The 19,530-nt window shown below is 38.3% G+C and overlaps 1 protein-coding gene across 1 annotated transcript; it reads right to left on the minus strand.

Annotated features, from left to right (window-relative positions):
- Positions 1–518: 518 nt before the first annotated feature.
- Positions 519–12,383, minus strand: LOC139721864 (SNARE-associated protein Snapin-like). Its single transcript, XM_071633186.1, has 4 exons — positions 12,233–12,383; positions 10,374–10,420; positions 9,596–9,714; positions 519–1,154 (listed from the first exon to the last, which is right to left on the minus strand). Exons 1-4 carry the CDS (start codon positions 12,319–12,321, stop codon positions 918–920), a joined length of 492 nt encoding a protein of 163 aa, XP_071489287.1. The 5' UTR covers positions 12,322–12,383; the 3' UTR covers positions 519–917.
- Positions 12,384–19,530: the final 7,147 nt, after the last annotated feature.

A 19,530-nucleotide genomic window follows, 5' to 3' on the forward strand; every position in this document is an offset into this window, starting at 1 on the left:
AGTTATTCTCCAAGGATTTTACATGGCACTGAACAGGTAATAGCTCTCTCTTGAGTGTCACTAAAACTTTGGAAAGTGCCAATAAAACTTACTACACGTACAAATGGCAACTGCTAATAGTAATAGCAGTACATGTATTGGAAAAGTATGCATCAAAAAAAGGAATCACCTCAAGCTACCCACATATCATATATGCACCATTATAAAAAAAACTTAAATGTACCTTCAAAGTTTGTTGGTATTTTGATTTCGTGTTTGCATTTTCTTCGTTGCCTCATGTCAAATGGGATTAAAGAGATGGTACAGTACTGGTGAAGTTGAGAATTGGGCTTTTAGCTTTTTGCGAGATACCAAGAAAACACTTATGATATAGTACAGAACATACCATTCTAAGAGGAATTCAAAGTTTATTTGATGACAATCGGGTTTGGAATGACGGAAACATCCAAAAACAAAGTAAAACAAAGTGATCTTAATACAGTGTGGGTCCCACACTTTATTAGAATCGCTCTTTTTTTTTTGGATATCTCGGCCATTTCAAAACCAATTTTCATCAAATAAATGTTGAATTCCTCATAGAGTTACATGCTCTTTCATATTTCATTAGAGGTTTCTCATTATCTCACCAAAAAATGTTAGAAACCCGAAATTAGGTCTCAACCAAAACTGTACAATCCCTTTAAATCAAGAAGACATGTAACATTACAAACAAAGTAATATTTACTGTCATGACCGAGATGCAACTTCTGTTCCTTAGAAGCGCTTTGTAACATTTTGCAAGTGTTTTATTTTATAGAGCTGTTCCTTTATTAAAAGTGTTGCTGATTGCACAGTTTTTGAGTGTTATTTCCACTCCAGTTCCAAATTCCTCCACTGGACAAGTCCGTAAAACCAGCAGCACGGGCGACCACACACTCCTACTCGTCCCGCGTCGCTCCTGGTTGCATGGCGACAGGCTCCGCCTCCCCCACCGCTGACGATTCCCGCTCAGTCTCCCCCTCCCCCTCATCCTCTCCTCCACCTGCCCCCGCCTCTGGCGTCTCCCTGGCCTCGGAGGCGGGGTCATGGCTGAGCTGACTGCGGAGTCGTTCCATGAAGCGGTAGCGTTTGACGGTGGTTGAGTTGACTCGCGCGTCCAGCTTGAGAACTCTATCCTGCCGAGGCATGGACAAGAAAAGTGCAGGGCGGCACTCTTTATTGTGTGGAAAAATCTTGCAAAATCAGTCAAATGCCATCAAGATATATCAAAATCAGATATATTCCCCAGAATTAGCAGGTATTTTCATGACAACTGATATGGAAGTAAATTTTACTATCAAAGTCCAAAAAGGTAATAAATCTTTCCTCCAGGTACTGTGATAACTGAAGCAAACTATTCTTCCAGCATGCTCTGCATCATCCAGAAATTTGGAGAGAAATGCCAACCAAAATAATGATTACAGTGCATTCCCAAACAATACTGTAAGAATATGACCACAATGAGCCGACTGCATATGGGACCACCTCAGCACAAAATGCTGCGCAATCATATGGGCTAGTCAAATACAAGTCAGAAATTGGATTAACCTTGCCACTTGATAGTTTACCATTTGTATTCTCCCGCTTGCAGAAAATTTATTAGGATGCTCTCCTGAGGGTACAACAAACCAGGGAAAACATATTGCAAAGGAGGGAAGCAGCACACAATAATATTTGGGCATGCAATTTGGTATGCACCAAGTACAGGAGGCTGTTTGCGGCTGTGCATCGCTAGCTAGCTGTGGACTTGTCAATGATGCTGCGAAAATGGAACATTTGGGTTTTCAAAAAGCATGCCTTATTCTCAAAGTAATTTGATTTACCTAAACTATACAATAAATAACATACACAAATAGAATGATCACCCTCTAAAAAGCTATTTTAGGGAGGTTTCTAGTCTCTTCATCAGGACATGAAATCTTCCTCAGTACTATTTGAAACCCTTTTGACAGAACATTGTTATGCTCTGTCAAAAGTGGAAATTTTTGCGCAACCAGAAGCTACCGTGAAAATATAAGCACATAAATATTTTGCATATGCTCCAGTAATCAATGTCGTGATTCCGCCGAATTGACAACACGTGAAATTCATTTTACCTCGCCAAGCGCGAAAAATTACTCACACGAAAATATCCACTTTTACAGTATTTGTCATCATCTTTAAACTGCTGATCTGTCCAACGCATTTTCTTTAGCCTTAGTCATTGTTCGTGCTTGGCCAGGTAAGATGAATTTCACATTCTTGTAATTGCGCAGAATCAAGACATTAATTACTGGTATATAAATGAGCAAAAATATTTGCACGCTTTTATTTTTGCCCTCACTTCTGATTGCACAAAATGTGCAAACATTTCCACTTTTACAGTATGCTACATATCAGTTTCAAATTTCCAACATCACAGAGAGTAGTAAAGAATGCTGGATTTCCTCATGAATACTATAGGACTACATGTACACAGTGAATCTCATCTAACACATTTATGCATTTCACATTGACTCTGAAATGCATATAACCATGCACAACATTTGCAGACAACGTATAAAACAGCTACAGGTAAGATGCTGGGAGGTAAATCAAAGTGAAAACAAACAAACAAACAAACAAACAATGAATAAATAATGCCCTTTCTCATGAATGACCTGGCAAGAGCACTAAGAATCACAGAGTCACTTTGTTCTGAGCTATTAAGGATAGGGAAAATGGCAATATGCATACATGCAGGACAAACTGTCTACTCCAAACAAAACACTGTTATATAAAAGGCATTGGGATGCTAGCTATGTGGAGAATATAAAGCAGGATTTTAAAAAAAAGAATCACTAAAGCACATCTCATCCTTGCTTAATGTACTTTCAGGGTTGATATCTATGATGAAGTCATCATCATAAAAATGGTTTACCTATCTCCACATGCTTACTAGAATTTTAAGACACTGTCTCCAACAGAACTTCAGATGCCAAAGTTTATGACTAGTCCAACACATGCAAATCTCTGTGAGTGCAGTATGTGTTTCCCCTTGAGTTTGGTAAAGTGTAAGCTTACAATATATTGTACATCATTTTCATACAGCAAGCCTCTGGAACATCACAGTGTTAGTCTGTAAATCAATAACTGAAACAATACACATTGTGTATTGTGGAGTACTCTTTGGTCTTTGGTTTTTCTAATTGTCCAATCTCATGGTATCAAAATGGTTAAGGCATAGCCCACATTTCCTGGGACTGAACACATGTATGTACTGATAAAAAAAAAGAAATGCTTCCTTTTAGTATATTAATGATTACTCACAGTGCGACTGAAGAGTTATGTGAGGCAGGATCAGTCAGGTTAGTTTTCAAGAACAATAAATTGCTAACTGCTTTAAAGTGCAACATAACCCATTGAAAAGAGCACATACAGTGTATACACCACAGTAGTACAAAGGTCAGCTAATGAGCAGAGGGAAAAACAGACAAATCAATGCAAATTGTAAAACAAAACATTAACTAAATGTTTAGTTGACATTGTGTTCATGGTGGCCATGGCAACCCTGTTTGCCCAAAATGTAGTTCCCCTTAGAAACCTTGAAATCAGTAATTTCTTGGCATGCTATAAATTTCTTGGCATGCTATAAATTTTTGCAAGTATCAGTAAATTTGAAAAGCATCAGAAATTAATTGAAACCATTGCAATATGTATCTCCACCAGACATTGCAAAATAAAAGAATGAACCGATTGGTCTTTCCAAAGCATGTGGCCTTGGGGTTTGAATGATCTATTAAATATTGCGTTTGAACTCTACAATCCCATACCATATGTGACCGTGCATCACAAAACGAACAAAAAGTCGCACACACTGATTTTGCGTGAGGACTGAAAATAAGTGAAATGGGTCAACCTAGCCGATCTTGACTTTTTCATATTTTCTGAAAGAACAAGTCTTCTTTTACATTATGCCAAAATCTGGGGTCTTAAAACGGGCGGAAAAGTGTGTTTTTTAGCAGTTTATCTCGAACATTTTTGGTAGAATAATGTGATTAGGTGTGTCTTTAGGGTCCCTTTTTTGTTTCTGAAAAAACCTTGTACACACTCTTCACTTTCAACTCTAATAACTTTTGAAAGGATAGTGCTACTGCCTTGAAAGTTGGCATTAATTATGGACAGAATGTGTTGATGAGGCATGCTTTAAAATTTCAGTTTAATCTGATAATCCCTTCATTGTTGTTACTCAGGTGGTTTACTTCCTGTTTTTTGTCCCATTCATCGCACAGTCAGCACGGTTTGGTAAAGATTAAGCGCTTGAATAGACACTGTACTTCAGAGCCTCTTTTCTCAGTTTACACTTTTCCTGAGTGTGTGCTTTCTTTCCAATATTTAGATAGGTTAGGAGAGTTCATTTGATTTTAGTTATACATCATTTTAAAGCTTTAAGACTGCTCTTTTAGAATATGGTCTTAACTAAAAATTCATGTCTGGCGACTTTATGTCTGTTTTGTGGTGCAGGGTCACATATTCAAGTTGGGTACAAAATCATGGTGAATAGGTATAAAGTCAGACAAACAGAATTACAGACTTTTCATCAACATCAGACCTGAAATAAGATAGCTATGGCATTTCAAAAATTTCATGTGGTCCTCAAACAGTGACATTCAGATAAACTGCATAGGAAATAGGGAGTGATAACATAATGACCTCACAAAGTCCGGCACTGACCACACATTAAATCACTACATAAATTTCCTTTTTTTCTTTAAAGTAAAATCAGTATATAAGAGCAAGCTGTACTCTTTGCATCAAATCACTGCAATTTCATCATAACTACGCAACTAAGACTTTTAGGAAGAATGGGTAGTAGCTGCTGCTAAATTATTGACCAAACCCTGATCTTGACAATTTTCGGTGTATAAACCAGTGGAAGAATTGTGAAGTGATTACATCGTTGCCTGTTCTAATTTGCGGGTGTGGCTGTAACCAAATTCATGGGCCTGTTCACACACACCTTCTCAAAATAAATAATTTCTACACATTTTAAAAAAAAAAATGCATTTGTGGAAACCATTTGTGAAAATAAAGTGGGATGAACCATGCATCAATGGAAATACTCAGATGCTGGAGAAGACATAATGACTAAATTCCAAAATCAATGTTCAAATAAACTTTGTCATTATACAGGAACTTGTGGTGATAGGTCGTGTACACACGGAGAGTAAGCTACAAAATCTGAGCTGTACAGACAGACAGACAGACACACACACACACAAATAATAATAATAATAAGGAAAGTGACCACGAAGAAATAAGAAAGGCCAAGAGCAACTTCATTCCATGTTCAACCTGACTTTCATAAACCCCAGTTGTCAATTTTAACAAACAAAATTGTAGAAATTTGGTTGAATTTGGATGCAAGATGAGAAAGTTCCCTGTGTCCATGACAGGTTAGCCACCATCAAACTGGCAAACTTCTTGATGCTAAAGTTCTTGATGCTAAAGTTCTTGAACTCTTAAGTTATCACAGTTAAGCCAGCCTGAATGCTAACTTTCCAAAAACCTCTCGCGCAGCTCCTCACTAAAACTTGGGTAATTTTCCGGAACACGTGAACCCCTACAAGTTTGTGCATTCTGGAGACACGCATCTGAACTTCAGTTTGTCATATGACTGGTTCATTTTGTGTTTGCAGTGCCTCCAAAGTTGTCAGATGGCGTACACCTTCTTCTTTGTTGCGCTTGTGCAGCAGCCATCTAACCTAAACTTTTATTGAGAACTGAAACTTTTAGCATTTTGGCCACCAGTGTGAACAGACAACCAAACTTCACAAAGTATTCTTAAAATTGAATTTCTCAAAGCTCTGCTAGTCTGACTGCAGTTATTGATTGAACATGGAGGACAATGTCACTTCATAAAAGACAGCAAAGCAAGGTTTACTGAAAGGTTAGTCTCGCCAACAAAGTCTGTGAGAGAAAGATCACAACAAGAATATGTGTACATACTGAAAGTAGGACGGGCATACAAACAAAGTGATCAACAAACGCCACGTGATTCAAGCAACTTGTCTTTTCAGGTATTGAAGGTGCAATAATGCTGGGTTAACACACAAATCACCATTGCAATGAAAAGGAAAGAGGGGAATGGGCAAGACTGCAAAACCAATGTGACTTCTAAAGATGACTCATTTACCAGGAAGAGTAGGGAAATGGACTCTTAGCATAAATATCGCAAAGAATGTTCAGGGAAGTGGACCGGCTGTTGGAGGGTCGATCAAGGCTTTCCTCTTCGCCGTCTCCCGGGAGATGTGAAAGTGGAGTCGGCCCAGGCGCTCCTGTGGTAGACGAGATGGGTGGGATGAAGAATGGGTGCGAGAGAAGATGATGCAGAGAGGCAGCTGTACAGGCCACAGGTGGAAGAAAGCGAACACAATGCTACACTCTGAGGAGTGCAAACTCTGAATCAAGCATTGATGTAACTTTGTCTGATAATGAAGGACATGTACACATGTGCATATGTTCGTGTATATGTATAACATACATGTACACACATATAATCATATATAGATAGATAACTCTGCAAATATATGGATGCACATACACCTATCACACTAAATATTTGGCCTTCTCGATGAAAGACATGCAATCCCAAAAGTAAAACACCTATCAGCAAATTCCACTTTATGATGGTTAGAAAAACCTGGTTTTCAATTTGAAATGGAAAAAAAAAATTGATATGACTAAAATTTCAACGCAAGACTAGATTCAATGTGGACAAGCATTCCCTACTTTTATAACCAAGATTTTGAAACCACTGCTTCACTCTGATTTCTGCAGGCACCCCATCCTGCTCATCTCACTTACATGTACACCCAATTTATGAGGGAAGGCAAGTACCGAAAACTTGTTTGAAGCTGAAATTCGGCAGAAGAGTATTAACATGACAATTCAGGATGGTCTACAAATTGAAATTCCAACGTGTTGCATTATCAAATCTTGATGTTGTGTGTCAATGAATGTGAACAAAACCCATATTACAAGTGAAGGGCATATCTATGAAGAATTTTGTCCCTTGGGAGCATTGGTCTAAAGAGTTCTGGGGTTCTAGACACTGTCTGGAGCCATATCTTAGCTTTGGGTTTGAACCAAGCGAATGAACGGTAATCCAAGAATGAAGGATCCAAGTCTTCAGTAAGCTTGCATTGTACATGTTTGACTCATTTACAAGTTCTTGCTTTCAGCATCATTCATCATCATTTATTTGGCATGGTGTTCCCAAAGTCACACAAAAAGTTTCTACCATGTGTCTGTGACATGCTCAAAGGCATTGTGCACCCACCCTAGCTGGTAATGTGTCCTGTTTGGTTATTCAGCACTCCCCAGAGCCATTAACACACAGTTCATGCAGTGGACAGGTGTTATTAAACTGTATCCAAAGTTATTAGAACCTTGTTATTAAAATCTATTCTTTACACTTTTTATAAAACCTGAGAAAAGCATTATGGAGCCAACACCAACTGATTTCCCCACATGAAAGCAGTTACAAAATAGGGAAGAGTAACCCAGGTGTGAAGGAGGAGTCCAAGTGTGAAGATGGTACCCTGTGCTCGCTGTTATGAATATGATGACCTACAATACATGTATAGCCCAATATTTGACAGGTTATCTTACACTGTAGTAGGCCTATGCCTTGTTTTTACAGTACCCCGTCTGCCTCTAAAATGTCATTAGAAAGTAGTTTGACTTTCTGAACCTCTCACACCCTTTAAAGACTCTTCTACCCAAAGATACCTTAAACAGAAAGGTGACGCAATGTATTCAATAGGCAGACACCTACTAACCCACAGGGGTTGCACTTAACTTTTTTTTTAAACTAGCCAGGCGGACTACTTAGAATTAATTTTGACACTGAAGCAATATTTTGGCTAGACAGACGGACTAGTAACTACAGAATTTTATGATTTTTAGCTAGTCCGACGTGATTTCGGGTGGCCAATGGCCAGCGGACCATCGCCAATTTCGAACCCTGCTACATGTATACCCCTTTCAGTAAATCTTTTGGCTCGGGCCAGGCTCGGGCCAGGCCCGAGCCAAGTCATAAAATTTTGAGTTTATGAATGGGTCGGGCCAAAGTGCCCTGCACCAGGCTCGGACTATATTGGCACTGCTGTAAGCTAGCACCAGGTGTGGGCCAGGCACGGGCCTGGTGCTGACAGAAGAGTTTATGAACGACAGCAGCGCCAGGCTCAGGCAAAAATTCCTTGCATGGTCAAAGGTCACAATTACCTGGCTGTGCCTCCACCAGAGTGCGCGTTCAGTATACCATGGTACGTAGTTATCCCTTACATGGCCGATTTCGTGAATGGGTCATCGTAAAAGTAGCGCGTCTCTGCTACAGTTAAATATAACGCAATTTTTACTGCTTGGCGCGGGCCAATTTAGCTTGGGTCAGGAGCTGGCCAAAAAAGGCATGAGTAACCGTACTAAAAGGGGCAATACAGAGCCAAAACTACTACTCCTCCTGCACCCCCATCCACCCCCCCCCCCTAAAAAAAAAAAAACAACAACAACAACACAAAAAACAAACAGTCAAGAAAGAAGTCTGGAGCATGCATGAAATGACTGTAGTAATAGAATAATTATGATAAGACCACTATGATTGCTGGAGACTTTGCTTGCTTTCTTTCTTTTCAATTTACATGATGAGGCACGTGCATTATAACACCTCTGAGCATGAGCCTAACATGTGTAGTCTCGAATCAATGACAAAGGCATCAGTAAAACATTTCAGCATAAAAATTAGCTTCAGATGACTTGGACTCTACACATGAAGATCACACTATGAAGTTTGTATGAAATTATATGGAAATACAGGGGAGGCATTTTGATTTCACGACGTACATGTAAGCATTTTATTATGTGCTTCTAGTGTAAGGTACCGGAGGATAGGAATACTGTATGCTTTTTAAACACTGTGTTGGTCATTCCTCAACAATGAACAGTACACTAGAAAGGTTGCTGTGATCCCCTGAAAAACTCAAAAGTGTGTCTTTTCTTTCCTTTTCTCTTCCAAAATCTTGGCCTAATATTCCAGAGAACATTTTGGTTTTCTTTTTGAATCAAACTTTTATCAGGATTGAACATCTGCAGTACAAAGGGTCAAATGAGATTTTATACACTAAATATACGTGAGTGCTAAGTATTTAAAGAAGAAATGAACATGATTACTTTTAATTCTAAATTTATGACCAAATCTATCTTCAGGACATGGACATTCTTGTGAAATATGCAACCTAAAATAAATGTCAGAAAATATTTTACATGTTTTCATCTAATTTGTAATTGACTTTAAATGCTCTGAAAAATTCGAATTTCACACTTGGAACTTAAATGAGATGAGGAATGAGTCAATGAATGAATGGACGAAGTACAGAAAGTCCAATTTTCTTGATTTCTAAGGGTATTCCTTCCTTGAAATCAAAGACTGGAGGCTACTGCCTTCTGAACTTTACAAGCAATCCACAAGCTTTACACTGCTTTGTTTGTTTACTATGATACAAGACTATAAATTGCTCTGCAGCTTGAGCTCAAGCAGCAGGTACCAAGAAATGCTCACCTGTGCATTCTGGACAATGTTATTTACTGTGGCCACTCTCCTCTTGCAGTTGGCCAGCTTCTTCACGTACAAGTCAAGGTCAATGGGGGCGCTCTTCTCCTTACAAAGTTCCCTGAGGGCTGATTAGAAGGTTGGAGGAATATGGCATGTTAGAGATTTTTCAAACTTGCATAATAATGTGCCTGTACATTGTTCACTATGCTGGGATCAAAGATTTACCCAATTTCTTGAGTGTTTGTTAGACACTGACTTTTCAGAATTTGTATCAACTATTGCTTACATTACGTTTTGTCCCATATCCAATTAGAAAACTGCCAAGTCATAGAGTTGTTTCAAGAATTAGAGCATTACATAATTCTCCTTTGTAGAGATCTCATTGATTGATAATTGTCCCCATATATTTCACTCTGAAACAAGTTTGGTGAAAACTAATTTGCAAGATAGTTGTTTGGGCTAGCACAGTAACAGACGGACAGACAAGTTCAGAACATAACATGCCTGCAACTGTCTTGATTCAGACACACTCCCAGAAATGAAATCGATGAAACACCTAGATCCCCACCACTCCAGCCGAATGTTAGTGTCATTCTATAAACCTCTGTTTTTCTGTGATTGAGGGATACGCCTGTTTAAGATTTTGTTGCTATTAATTTTGCAATATTATCTCTGAGTAAGATAACACTAAAACCTATCAAACAATTTGACCTAAAAATACAGATTGTCTGAGCTGCTCTGCACGACCCCACACTGACCTTTGTTTGTTTTTATCTGAACTCACCATCATCCAGTTCTTCAATTCTATGTCTCAGCTCCACTTGACTCTCCCTGTAATGACATGGCATCCATACATCATATGACAGACATAGTGAGCAAAATCAAGGACAGTTAGACTTATAAATGGCATGATGAAGTACAATCCAGATACATGTCAATGGACATCCCCCCTCCCCCCCCCCCCCTGTATATTCATTTTAAAATTGACAAATGTCAGTGATATCATTCAGATGGAACATACTATTTCACAAGTTTAAGATTTGTCTTAAGAGCTGTATCTGGGGACTGGGGACACTGTGCACGTAGTAACTGGTGGGAAAATCTGGGTATTTTATGGAAAATATCAGCAAGATTGCATGTCTCAACTTGTTCATGAGGCTGAGGGTGTGTGTATGTACTGTAGAGCTTACATGTACACATATGTTTGTTTAAATGTGCTCTCAGAGCTACTTTCTCAACCAAATTCTTTCAACTCAGCACAACCATCTGTAGATTGACTTTTGGCTCTTGTTCACTTGACGAGTCTGAGAGATACCATACCCTCATATTCTCTGAACTTCATCTTATGACATAAGATGGCTAACTTCAATTTCAAATGAAGGCATGCAGCAATTATGGACTTGTAAATGCCACGATCGCACAAATTAGAAACTAGGAAAGAGCGAGTTGTTCTGAGTAATGGCATGAAAGTCAACATATAATAGCTAGTGTCAGCAGCTAGCAGAACCCTAACGTTAGATGCTATATAAGCACATCACTTAACTCTTTTAAATCCAACTTGAGGGCTTTTTACACTTGTGTTTCTTAACCCCGGACTTTCTCTGACCCAGGACTATCGTTAGTCCCGTACCAATTTTTCAGCTTTTTACACTCGCCAATTAGTCCCGTACTATCTCTTGTCCGGGGCTAAGGAGAAAACTGACCTTTTTACACTCGTATTTCTTAGCCCCGGACTTTCCAAACCACATGAATATTCATAATTACGCTGTGTACTGTACACGTACACGCACGCACCGGCAGCACTTGATTACCTCGTTTCTGATTGGTCAGTGAGGGTCGGACTTCGTCTCCGTCGCTTAGCCCAGGATTATTTTTTCGTTCTGTTTACACTCACTTGCTTGGCACCGCAATTGCGGTGCTAACCCCTGCTATTTTGCAGGGCCAGATAGTACCGTACTATCGGTGGGGCTAGCCCACTTTGGCAAAAACGAGTGTAAACAGAAAGTGGGCTAAGGATAGTCCCGTACCAACGGTGGGGCTAAGGCCCCCCCTTAGCCCCACCGTTGGTCCGGGGCTAAGCAAAATTTTACAAGTGTAAAAAGCCCTTTGGAGAAAGCATTGAAGATAGAATAGGACAAACCCTCAGCAGCAATAATATTCATGCCCGTAGGCGTAATGGTCTCGATAAACAAACAGCAAGCACACACACACACACACACAAACCACACCAGTTTGTGAGTTACACGTAAAATTACGGCTTCCAATCCAGATGATGGCGTAGTTTGCGTAGCAGAGGGGCAAATAAGTTCTGTTAACTTAGAAATAAATGCCTACAACCAACCAGGTTTTATGTTAACCAGGTAGGGTCCTATGACAATGTAAACCTATGGCTATGTTTCAGCCTTAACCAGGATGCAAGTGCAAGTGAGATAGACTCATTATCATATACATTGTAGGGAAACCTCTAGATTAGACCCTATGTCACAAACTCATGCAGTGGTTTCTATACAGGCCGCCCAAGGGAGTAGAGTATAGAGATCTACGGGTATGTGTAATACTCAGTAAATTTACGGGTTAGATATCTAGGCCTACAGTTCAGAAGAGTCTAACAATTACACGGAACAGTTATTTACGCAAGCTCACCTCACAATCCTCACTCGTTCGTCTACTTCTTGAACTGCAGGTTTCAGCAGCTCTGCAATACCAGACGCTATAGCATCTCGATTCTCCATTGCTATTCAGGATAATACGGGTATTTGTCGGCAATTTGAGCAGCAGCTGCCTGACACTGCATGTTCAGATTACTGTACATGTACGCTTTTAACCCAGCTAGCTAGCTAGCATAGCTAGGGTACGGTATCGATACATGGATGGGATCGGACAGGTAAGGTACACAGGGCTAGTGTGTCACGTCCACACTGTACTGTACGTCGGCAGTCTTGTCATTTTATTTGTTTGGTTGACCGCCCTCTGTTGCCCAAAATTGTCTCGGAACTTCCTCGGGCCTTTCGGTTTTGAGAAAAAGAAGACATTAGTGGAAGAAGAAGAAGAATGATATGAGAAAAAACGGAGAAGAAAGAGAAGAAGAAGAGATAGATGGAAGAAGAAGAATTTTTCAAAGGAAGAAGAAGAAGAAGGAGGAGAAGAAGAAGAAGAAGAAGAAGACTTTTTTTTAAACTTTTCAAAATGGTACTTTATTTACATCACATTTGCATACTATTCACATTGCTGGTGTGTATAATGCTTACATACAAATTATTTAAAAGGGGGGGGGGGGGCATATTCGCCCTCGACATTTTTCTCCTTTTTTTTTGCATTAATACATCACTGGTGGCTTGCCGTTTCTACATGCAGTAAAATCGAGGTGTTTAATACAAATCAGGAGTTTCAATCAATGGTAGGGCCCCTATAAAGTACAAATGAACTGGCTCTATGTGGCCGTCACATCAAACAGAAGAAGGAAAAGAAGAAGAAGAAGAAGAAGAAGAAGAAGCAGATAATACCAATGATACTTTTTGAAGTTTTGTGTTTCAATTAACTTGATTCTTTTCATGCACACGACACATTTTCTTTCATTTTTTTCCTCAATTTTTTTTCTCATTTATTATTATTATCATTATTATTATTATCATTATTATTATTAATATTATTATCATTATTATCATTATTATTATTATTAATAATAATATTATCATTAATAATACTATTATTATCATTATTATTATTATTAATATCATTATCATTATTATTATCATTATTATTATTATTATCATCATCATCATTATTATCATTATTATTATTATTTCTTTTTTACTGTACATTACAGTCTTCTCATTTATTGACTGTTGTTCAGGTGCATTTTCTAACATAAAAAGCAGTGGCATTGACATCATTGCGCCATGACGGTTCCTAATAACAGGGAGTACTTATTTAAAGGAGAATTCTGGTCCGGAGAGTAAAAAAAAAGAAAGAAAACAAAACAAACAAGCGAACAAGGAAATTATGACATTTTAAACTTCTGATTCGCTACTTTCTAGTAAAACAGTTCTCGAACAGTTGATATGAATATGTAGTAGGTTGGTGGGTGTAAATTATATATATATATAATATGTAGTATAGGTATATAATATATATAATATATAATATTATGTAGTAGGTTGGTGGTGTAAGTTATCTCGATCACAATTTCCATTGATCGGGTGCAAAAATGTCGAAAATTAACTATTTTCTGCTATGAAAGTGTGAAATATAATGTTACTCCTAGCTGAATAACTGAAAAAAAATATGATCGTGAGTCAGATATATCAGGATTTGAGACTATATAATGGGGCACTTATTGCATTACAACAACAAAAAAAAGAAAAAAGAGACATTTCAAAATTTATGTACAAGTAAACTGTATGGCAAGTTGTGAGGGAGTTACAAAAATTTGTTCACCATTTGCATGTATTCTTACGGACTGTTCAAGAACTGTTTCGTGAAAATTAGAAAAACTTAACAATTTCATATAACTTCCTTTATGTTTTTTCCAATTTTAATCAATATTCATTGTGTTAGTAAATTTTGTTTACTCATTCTTTTCAGACTAACTTTTTACCGGTCAGGATTTCTTCTCAAAGTCACAACATTGATAAAATGCACACACCTATAATACAACAGCTTGAAAACGGGATTGATGGAGAGCATGCAGGATACACTTTAACAACTTTAGCTCTAATACGCCTGAATTTACTGGGCGGACATTGGACAATACTGATGTACATAACTATATCAAACATTCTCTTGATTAGAACCTCAACTGACCCCCCCCCCCCCCCCAAAAAAAAACAACAAACAAACAAACAAAAAAAAAAAACAACAACTACAACAAACAACAAACAAACAAACCAAACTATATTATAAAGAAAAAAATAACTTAATAGAGCCTATGCATTATGTAGCTGTAAACGACTGATAATCATTTCAAAGAGCAATGTTATGAAATCATATCCTATATAGCTCCCTCTTCTCTTATCACCCCTCCCTCTCTTCCTTTTGTTTATTCTCTCTCTCTCTCTGACTTATTTACTCTCTCATAGTGTTCAATCTGCCGTCCGTCCCCCCCCCCCCCCCCATTAGCAAGATGATAAAAGGTACGGAGTAATATTGTACAAGATTTTCAGTTTCATCTCACGATAGTCTGTATGAAGTGTTGAGAGCTCGGGCTAATTGTTTTCTTCTCTCTTCTCTCTCTCTCTCTTTTTGCTGCTATTTATTTTATTAAAAGTGATAGCCATTATAATTACAGCAGCCGCGGCAGTATACAAGTTTTCTAGGCCAAGGATTTTATGGATAATATTAATAAAATATTACATGTTTCATATGAGAGAAAAAAATGAGAGAGAGAGAGAAAGTGAGAAGGGGTTGGTCAGATCGGGGTCGGAGTCGGGACTAAAAGGTGGAGAAAAGAAAGGATTAAGCACAAACACAAACAAGATTAAGCAAATAGATCTGACTAAGTGTTATATTATGCCTCCACGACAGCAACAATAACAAAATCTGGTTTCCTTTAGTTTCTTTGCAAAATGAGCTAAGCGCCATTTTTAAACATTTTAATGTATGTCCATGGTCAAATAATGCAAAATAAAACCTTTCCGATGATACCTCACTTGAAACATAACAAGGAATATTCTAGAAGTTATGAGTAAAAATATCCCATGATTATCTTTGTTTTTTAGCAGTTTAATCACAAATATTTCAACTTAAAAAGAAATGGAGTTAGCTCGTTTTGCTATAAAACTCTTTGTTTCTTTGAGCTTTAATACTCTTCATTTTAAATTATTTTCATCGAACTTAAAGTTGAACGTGATGTACATTTAAATTTTGCACTTCGCAACAGTGACAGTCTTGATTTTGCAAAAGACGAATCAGTCAGTAGACAAATAAAATCACAATCTTTGAACCAAGCAAAACAAATTAAGGGTCTACATTGGCTCACCTGCTGAATGAGAGGCATGAGGCACATTCAAGTGAAACTTATCAAGTTTGATTGTTTGAAGGAAATGTTGTGTTTTTTGTTTGTTTGTTTGTTTTTTTGTTTTTATGAAAGAAAGAGACGGGCAATGCACTAGGAAGGACCCACTGAGAAAGAGTGCCGTGTATCAGTGAAGAATGCTCTGAGAAAGAGCACTGAGAAAGAGCAGTGGGTTAGAGCGCCATCTCTTGGTAAATAATTCTCAGTGGGCGCGCGGTTTCTGATTCCGTGATCCTGCTGGTGAGATGGAGATGGAGATGGAGGATGCCTCTCGCTCTGCACGGGGCCGGGCCGGCCTGGTAGCTAGCCGGACGGCCGGCAGGGGCCCGACGCTCTCGCTCGTCTAGGTCTGTGTACATGGTACACGATGATTTCCGAACTTGCAGAGAGATAAAACCCTGATGAAACTAGTGGAAACTTTTTCCCGTAACACGTTCTCTACTAGTCAATGTTGGTAACCTGGAATTGATATATGAATGATATGAGAGAGATGCATCACCGATTTCTAGAGAGTTTCAAAAAGGTGAGTCAAGCTTTTATGTCTACACTGACTGCAGTAGAACACGATACTTTCGATAGGACAGATTATGACTAACAATCGTTAATAGACCCCGGTCGACGTCATGACAATTGCCACAAAAATCTGTAGACACCTAGGTCTACCAGTAGACAATGATTACGAATGAATGTGAAAAAAGTAGATTTCTATTATAGACATGGAGTCAGGACAACAACTGAACTTTATCTGAACCCTAGCACTAGCGCAGTTTGCTATCTCACTCAGACATACATTGTTTGTCATCATAGGTCTAGTCAGTAAGCCAGGCCTACCTAGAGATGGCTGCATGCACTGTATGGCAATTTCCAATAACGTTACCTACTCAAAACCTCTTGAGTTATATACACTGAATTATTGAATATATGTGTACTAAGCTCTGCCATACTTGCCAACATTTTTATTTGAGAAAGCCGCAGTACCAGAATCCAGGCTGCCGAAGTATGTGAGCAAACCGCAGCGCTGGCTTGAAATCTCTCAGAACAGGTATGGAGTCAACAAGGCATAGACTTTGCTGTTTTGGTCTTTACTGCTAGCATGGTGGATTTGTCTTTTTTGTTTGGGATGTACCAAGTAGAAATAGAATACCTAATTGATTTTATGCCAGTGGTGCCGTGGAAAAAGTTTCTTTCATTAGAAATAAAAAAGTGCGACACTGTAGAAAGAGAATCTAACACAACATAAACACATGGGCCCGAATTCATGAAGGTGGTACTAAATGAAACGATGGTTTAAACCATGGACCAAAACCTTAGAGTGCCAAGTGTCGCATGGAATATTTCGTTACGAAATTGGTCATTTCGTGGACAAAATGACCGTTTCGTTAACGAAATTATCATTTTGTGGACGAAATGTACATTAATACAAAATGTCATTTCGTTACAAAATAAGCATTTCATCGATGAAAAGACTGATTTCGTAATGAAATATTCCATGCGACGCGTGGCGCTCCATGGTTTTTGTCCATGGTTTTAAATCATGGCTTCATTTGTACCACCTTCGTGAATTTGGGCCATGGACACCAAAGAGAAGTTAGCTAAATTAGACAAGATATACAATTTTCTAGAATTTTATTAGAATGGGGTGATGCCTATGTAGCCTTACTAGAGAAGGTCTCGACACAGGGAATTGGCGGTATGAAACAATCATTCTGTTAGATTACTCTTTCAATCATTAAAACTTTAAAAGGGCAGAGTTGGCCCTCCCAATAGATGTAGACTACTAGCTGTAACAAACTGATATTTTTGCTTGAGTATTTTTTTTTTTTTTTTTGTGCTCTGCCATGTTTAACATTTGAAATTGTGTGTTCTTAATTCCATGGACTTGAGACATTAAATAGTGTTACATATAATTCAAACAAAAATATTTACAGAAGTGTGCTTTTATTTTTGCAGGAGTTCCTGGTTGCACTCAAAATGTGTGAAAATTTCTACACCCCAAAAATGTCCACTTTTACAAAAATTTCTAGTTAATCTGAAACTGACATGTGTACAAATTCTAGATTGGCTGCATGCTTTGTGATCAAAACATTGGATTTTCCATGCTTTACTCACACTGCTTATAAAACAAATTGATTGATCTACAAATGAAAATGTAGATTGGAAAAGAAATCCATATTTATCAGCAATAGTTTGTTTTAATTTTTTTTTCTGGTATGGCTGGATTGATAGATGAGTGAATATTTGCAGTAGAACCTAGAGGTTATGTGTAATGTGATTCAGCTGATGTGTTCTGATCAGTGGTACATGTATCAAGTTTGGTCTTAAACTGTATGCTGTCCAATTTTAATTCCTACTTGTATTTGAAGTTGAAGTGACTGCTTTATCATGGATATTGATACAAATCACACTGAGAAGAAGTGACAGAAAGAGAGAGGAATAACAAAACAAAACAAACACCATCCATTTTGATCAGCAAGATGTCAATGATGGCAAAAGAAATTAAAGGGCGCATTGATATTTACTATGGACAAAAGAAAAACAAACACAGAAAATGGGTCTAATGTTAGGTCAATTTTATTATACCCCCGCCAAACGAAGTTTGAAGGGGGTATATAGGAATCAGCGGACGGTCGGGCGGTCAGGCGGTCGGGCGGTCGGGCGGTCGGGCGGTCGGGCGGTCGGGCGGTCGGTCCGTTGCAAATCTTGCGTCGCGAACTACTTCCTCAGTTTTCAACCGATTCCCATAAAACTTGGCACAGATGTGTGCCTTGGGTTGTAGATGTGCAAGACGTATTTTTTGACAGTACCCAAAAGTACGTTGCCATGGTAACGGCATATTATGGGCAAAAATGGGTACAAATCTTGCGTCGCGAACTCCTCCCACAGTTTTTGATCAATTTTTATGAAATTAGGTACAGATGTTCATCTGAATATGTTAATGTGCAAGACACATATTTCCGCAGTGGCAAAAAGTGCGTTGCCATGGTAACGGCATGTTATTGGTAAAATATAGGGCAAAATGCTTCATGGCAAAACTGCTTCATCAGTGTTCTTCCAATTCTCATGGAATTCATATTGAATGTTTGTCTTAGGATATAGGTCAGCATGACACATTTCTTGACAGTGACAAAAAGTATGTTGCCATGGTAACAGCTCACATATTATGAGCCAAAATGATGGAAAATTTTGTGTTGCAAACTACTTCCTCAGTTTTTGCCCAATTTCCATGAAACTTGGTACAGATGTGTGCCTTTGGTTGTAGATGTGCAAGACGCATTTTTCGACAGTACCCGAAAGTATGTTGCCATGGTAACGGCATATTAATGGCAGAAGATCAAGGAAAGATCTTGCGGATTTAACTACTTCCTCAGTTTTTTGACCAAAGCTTACGAAATGTTGTTTGGCGGGGGTATAACCAGTCGCTGTAGCGACATTTCTAGTTTTGAGTTGAAGCTAAATTTGCTTATTTTTTAATGTGACTGAGAACTGAAAAGGGATGACTCCTCTTTTACTGTCAGTGACGATCAACAATATATTTCTTGTCAAGGCTTTCTATACGAAATCCAGATTTCTATAAAGTTGTTTGCGAGCTTCAGACAAGCATTGATTTTTAGCCAATATCTCTCTCATATAGTGTAGCAGTGAGACTTTCTTCTCTATGTATTTGCATTGCACTGAAAGTAGTAACCATATGTGCAAAACATGCAACTGAGTTTAAATTGTTTTTTTTTTTTCTAGGTGAGATGTTTAAAGAGTACTGATTGTATACTCGATACAATCTGCTTGACCATTCCCTTTTATGGAAGACAAATTTGTGGTCTAGATCTTATATCAAGCCACATTGCACAAAATCTTGACTCCTGTTATACGGTTGTGCAGTTATTCCTTCATTGGACACTAGGTATCTACAGGAGTTTTACCATTTGAGTTG

Source organism: Diadema antillarum, unplaced genomic scaffold (assembly GCF_040938485.1).
Source record: "Diadema antillarum isolate AM-2024a unplaced genomic scaffold, OU_Dant_1.0 scf00000151, whole genome shotgun sequence".
Taxonomy (NCBI): domain Eukaryota; kingdom Metazoa; phylum Echinodermata; class Echinoidea; order Diadematoida; family Diadematidae; genus Diadema; species Diadema antillarum.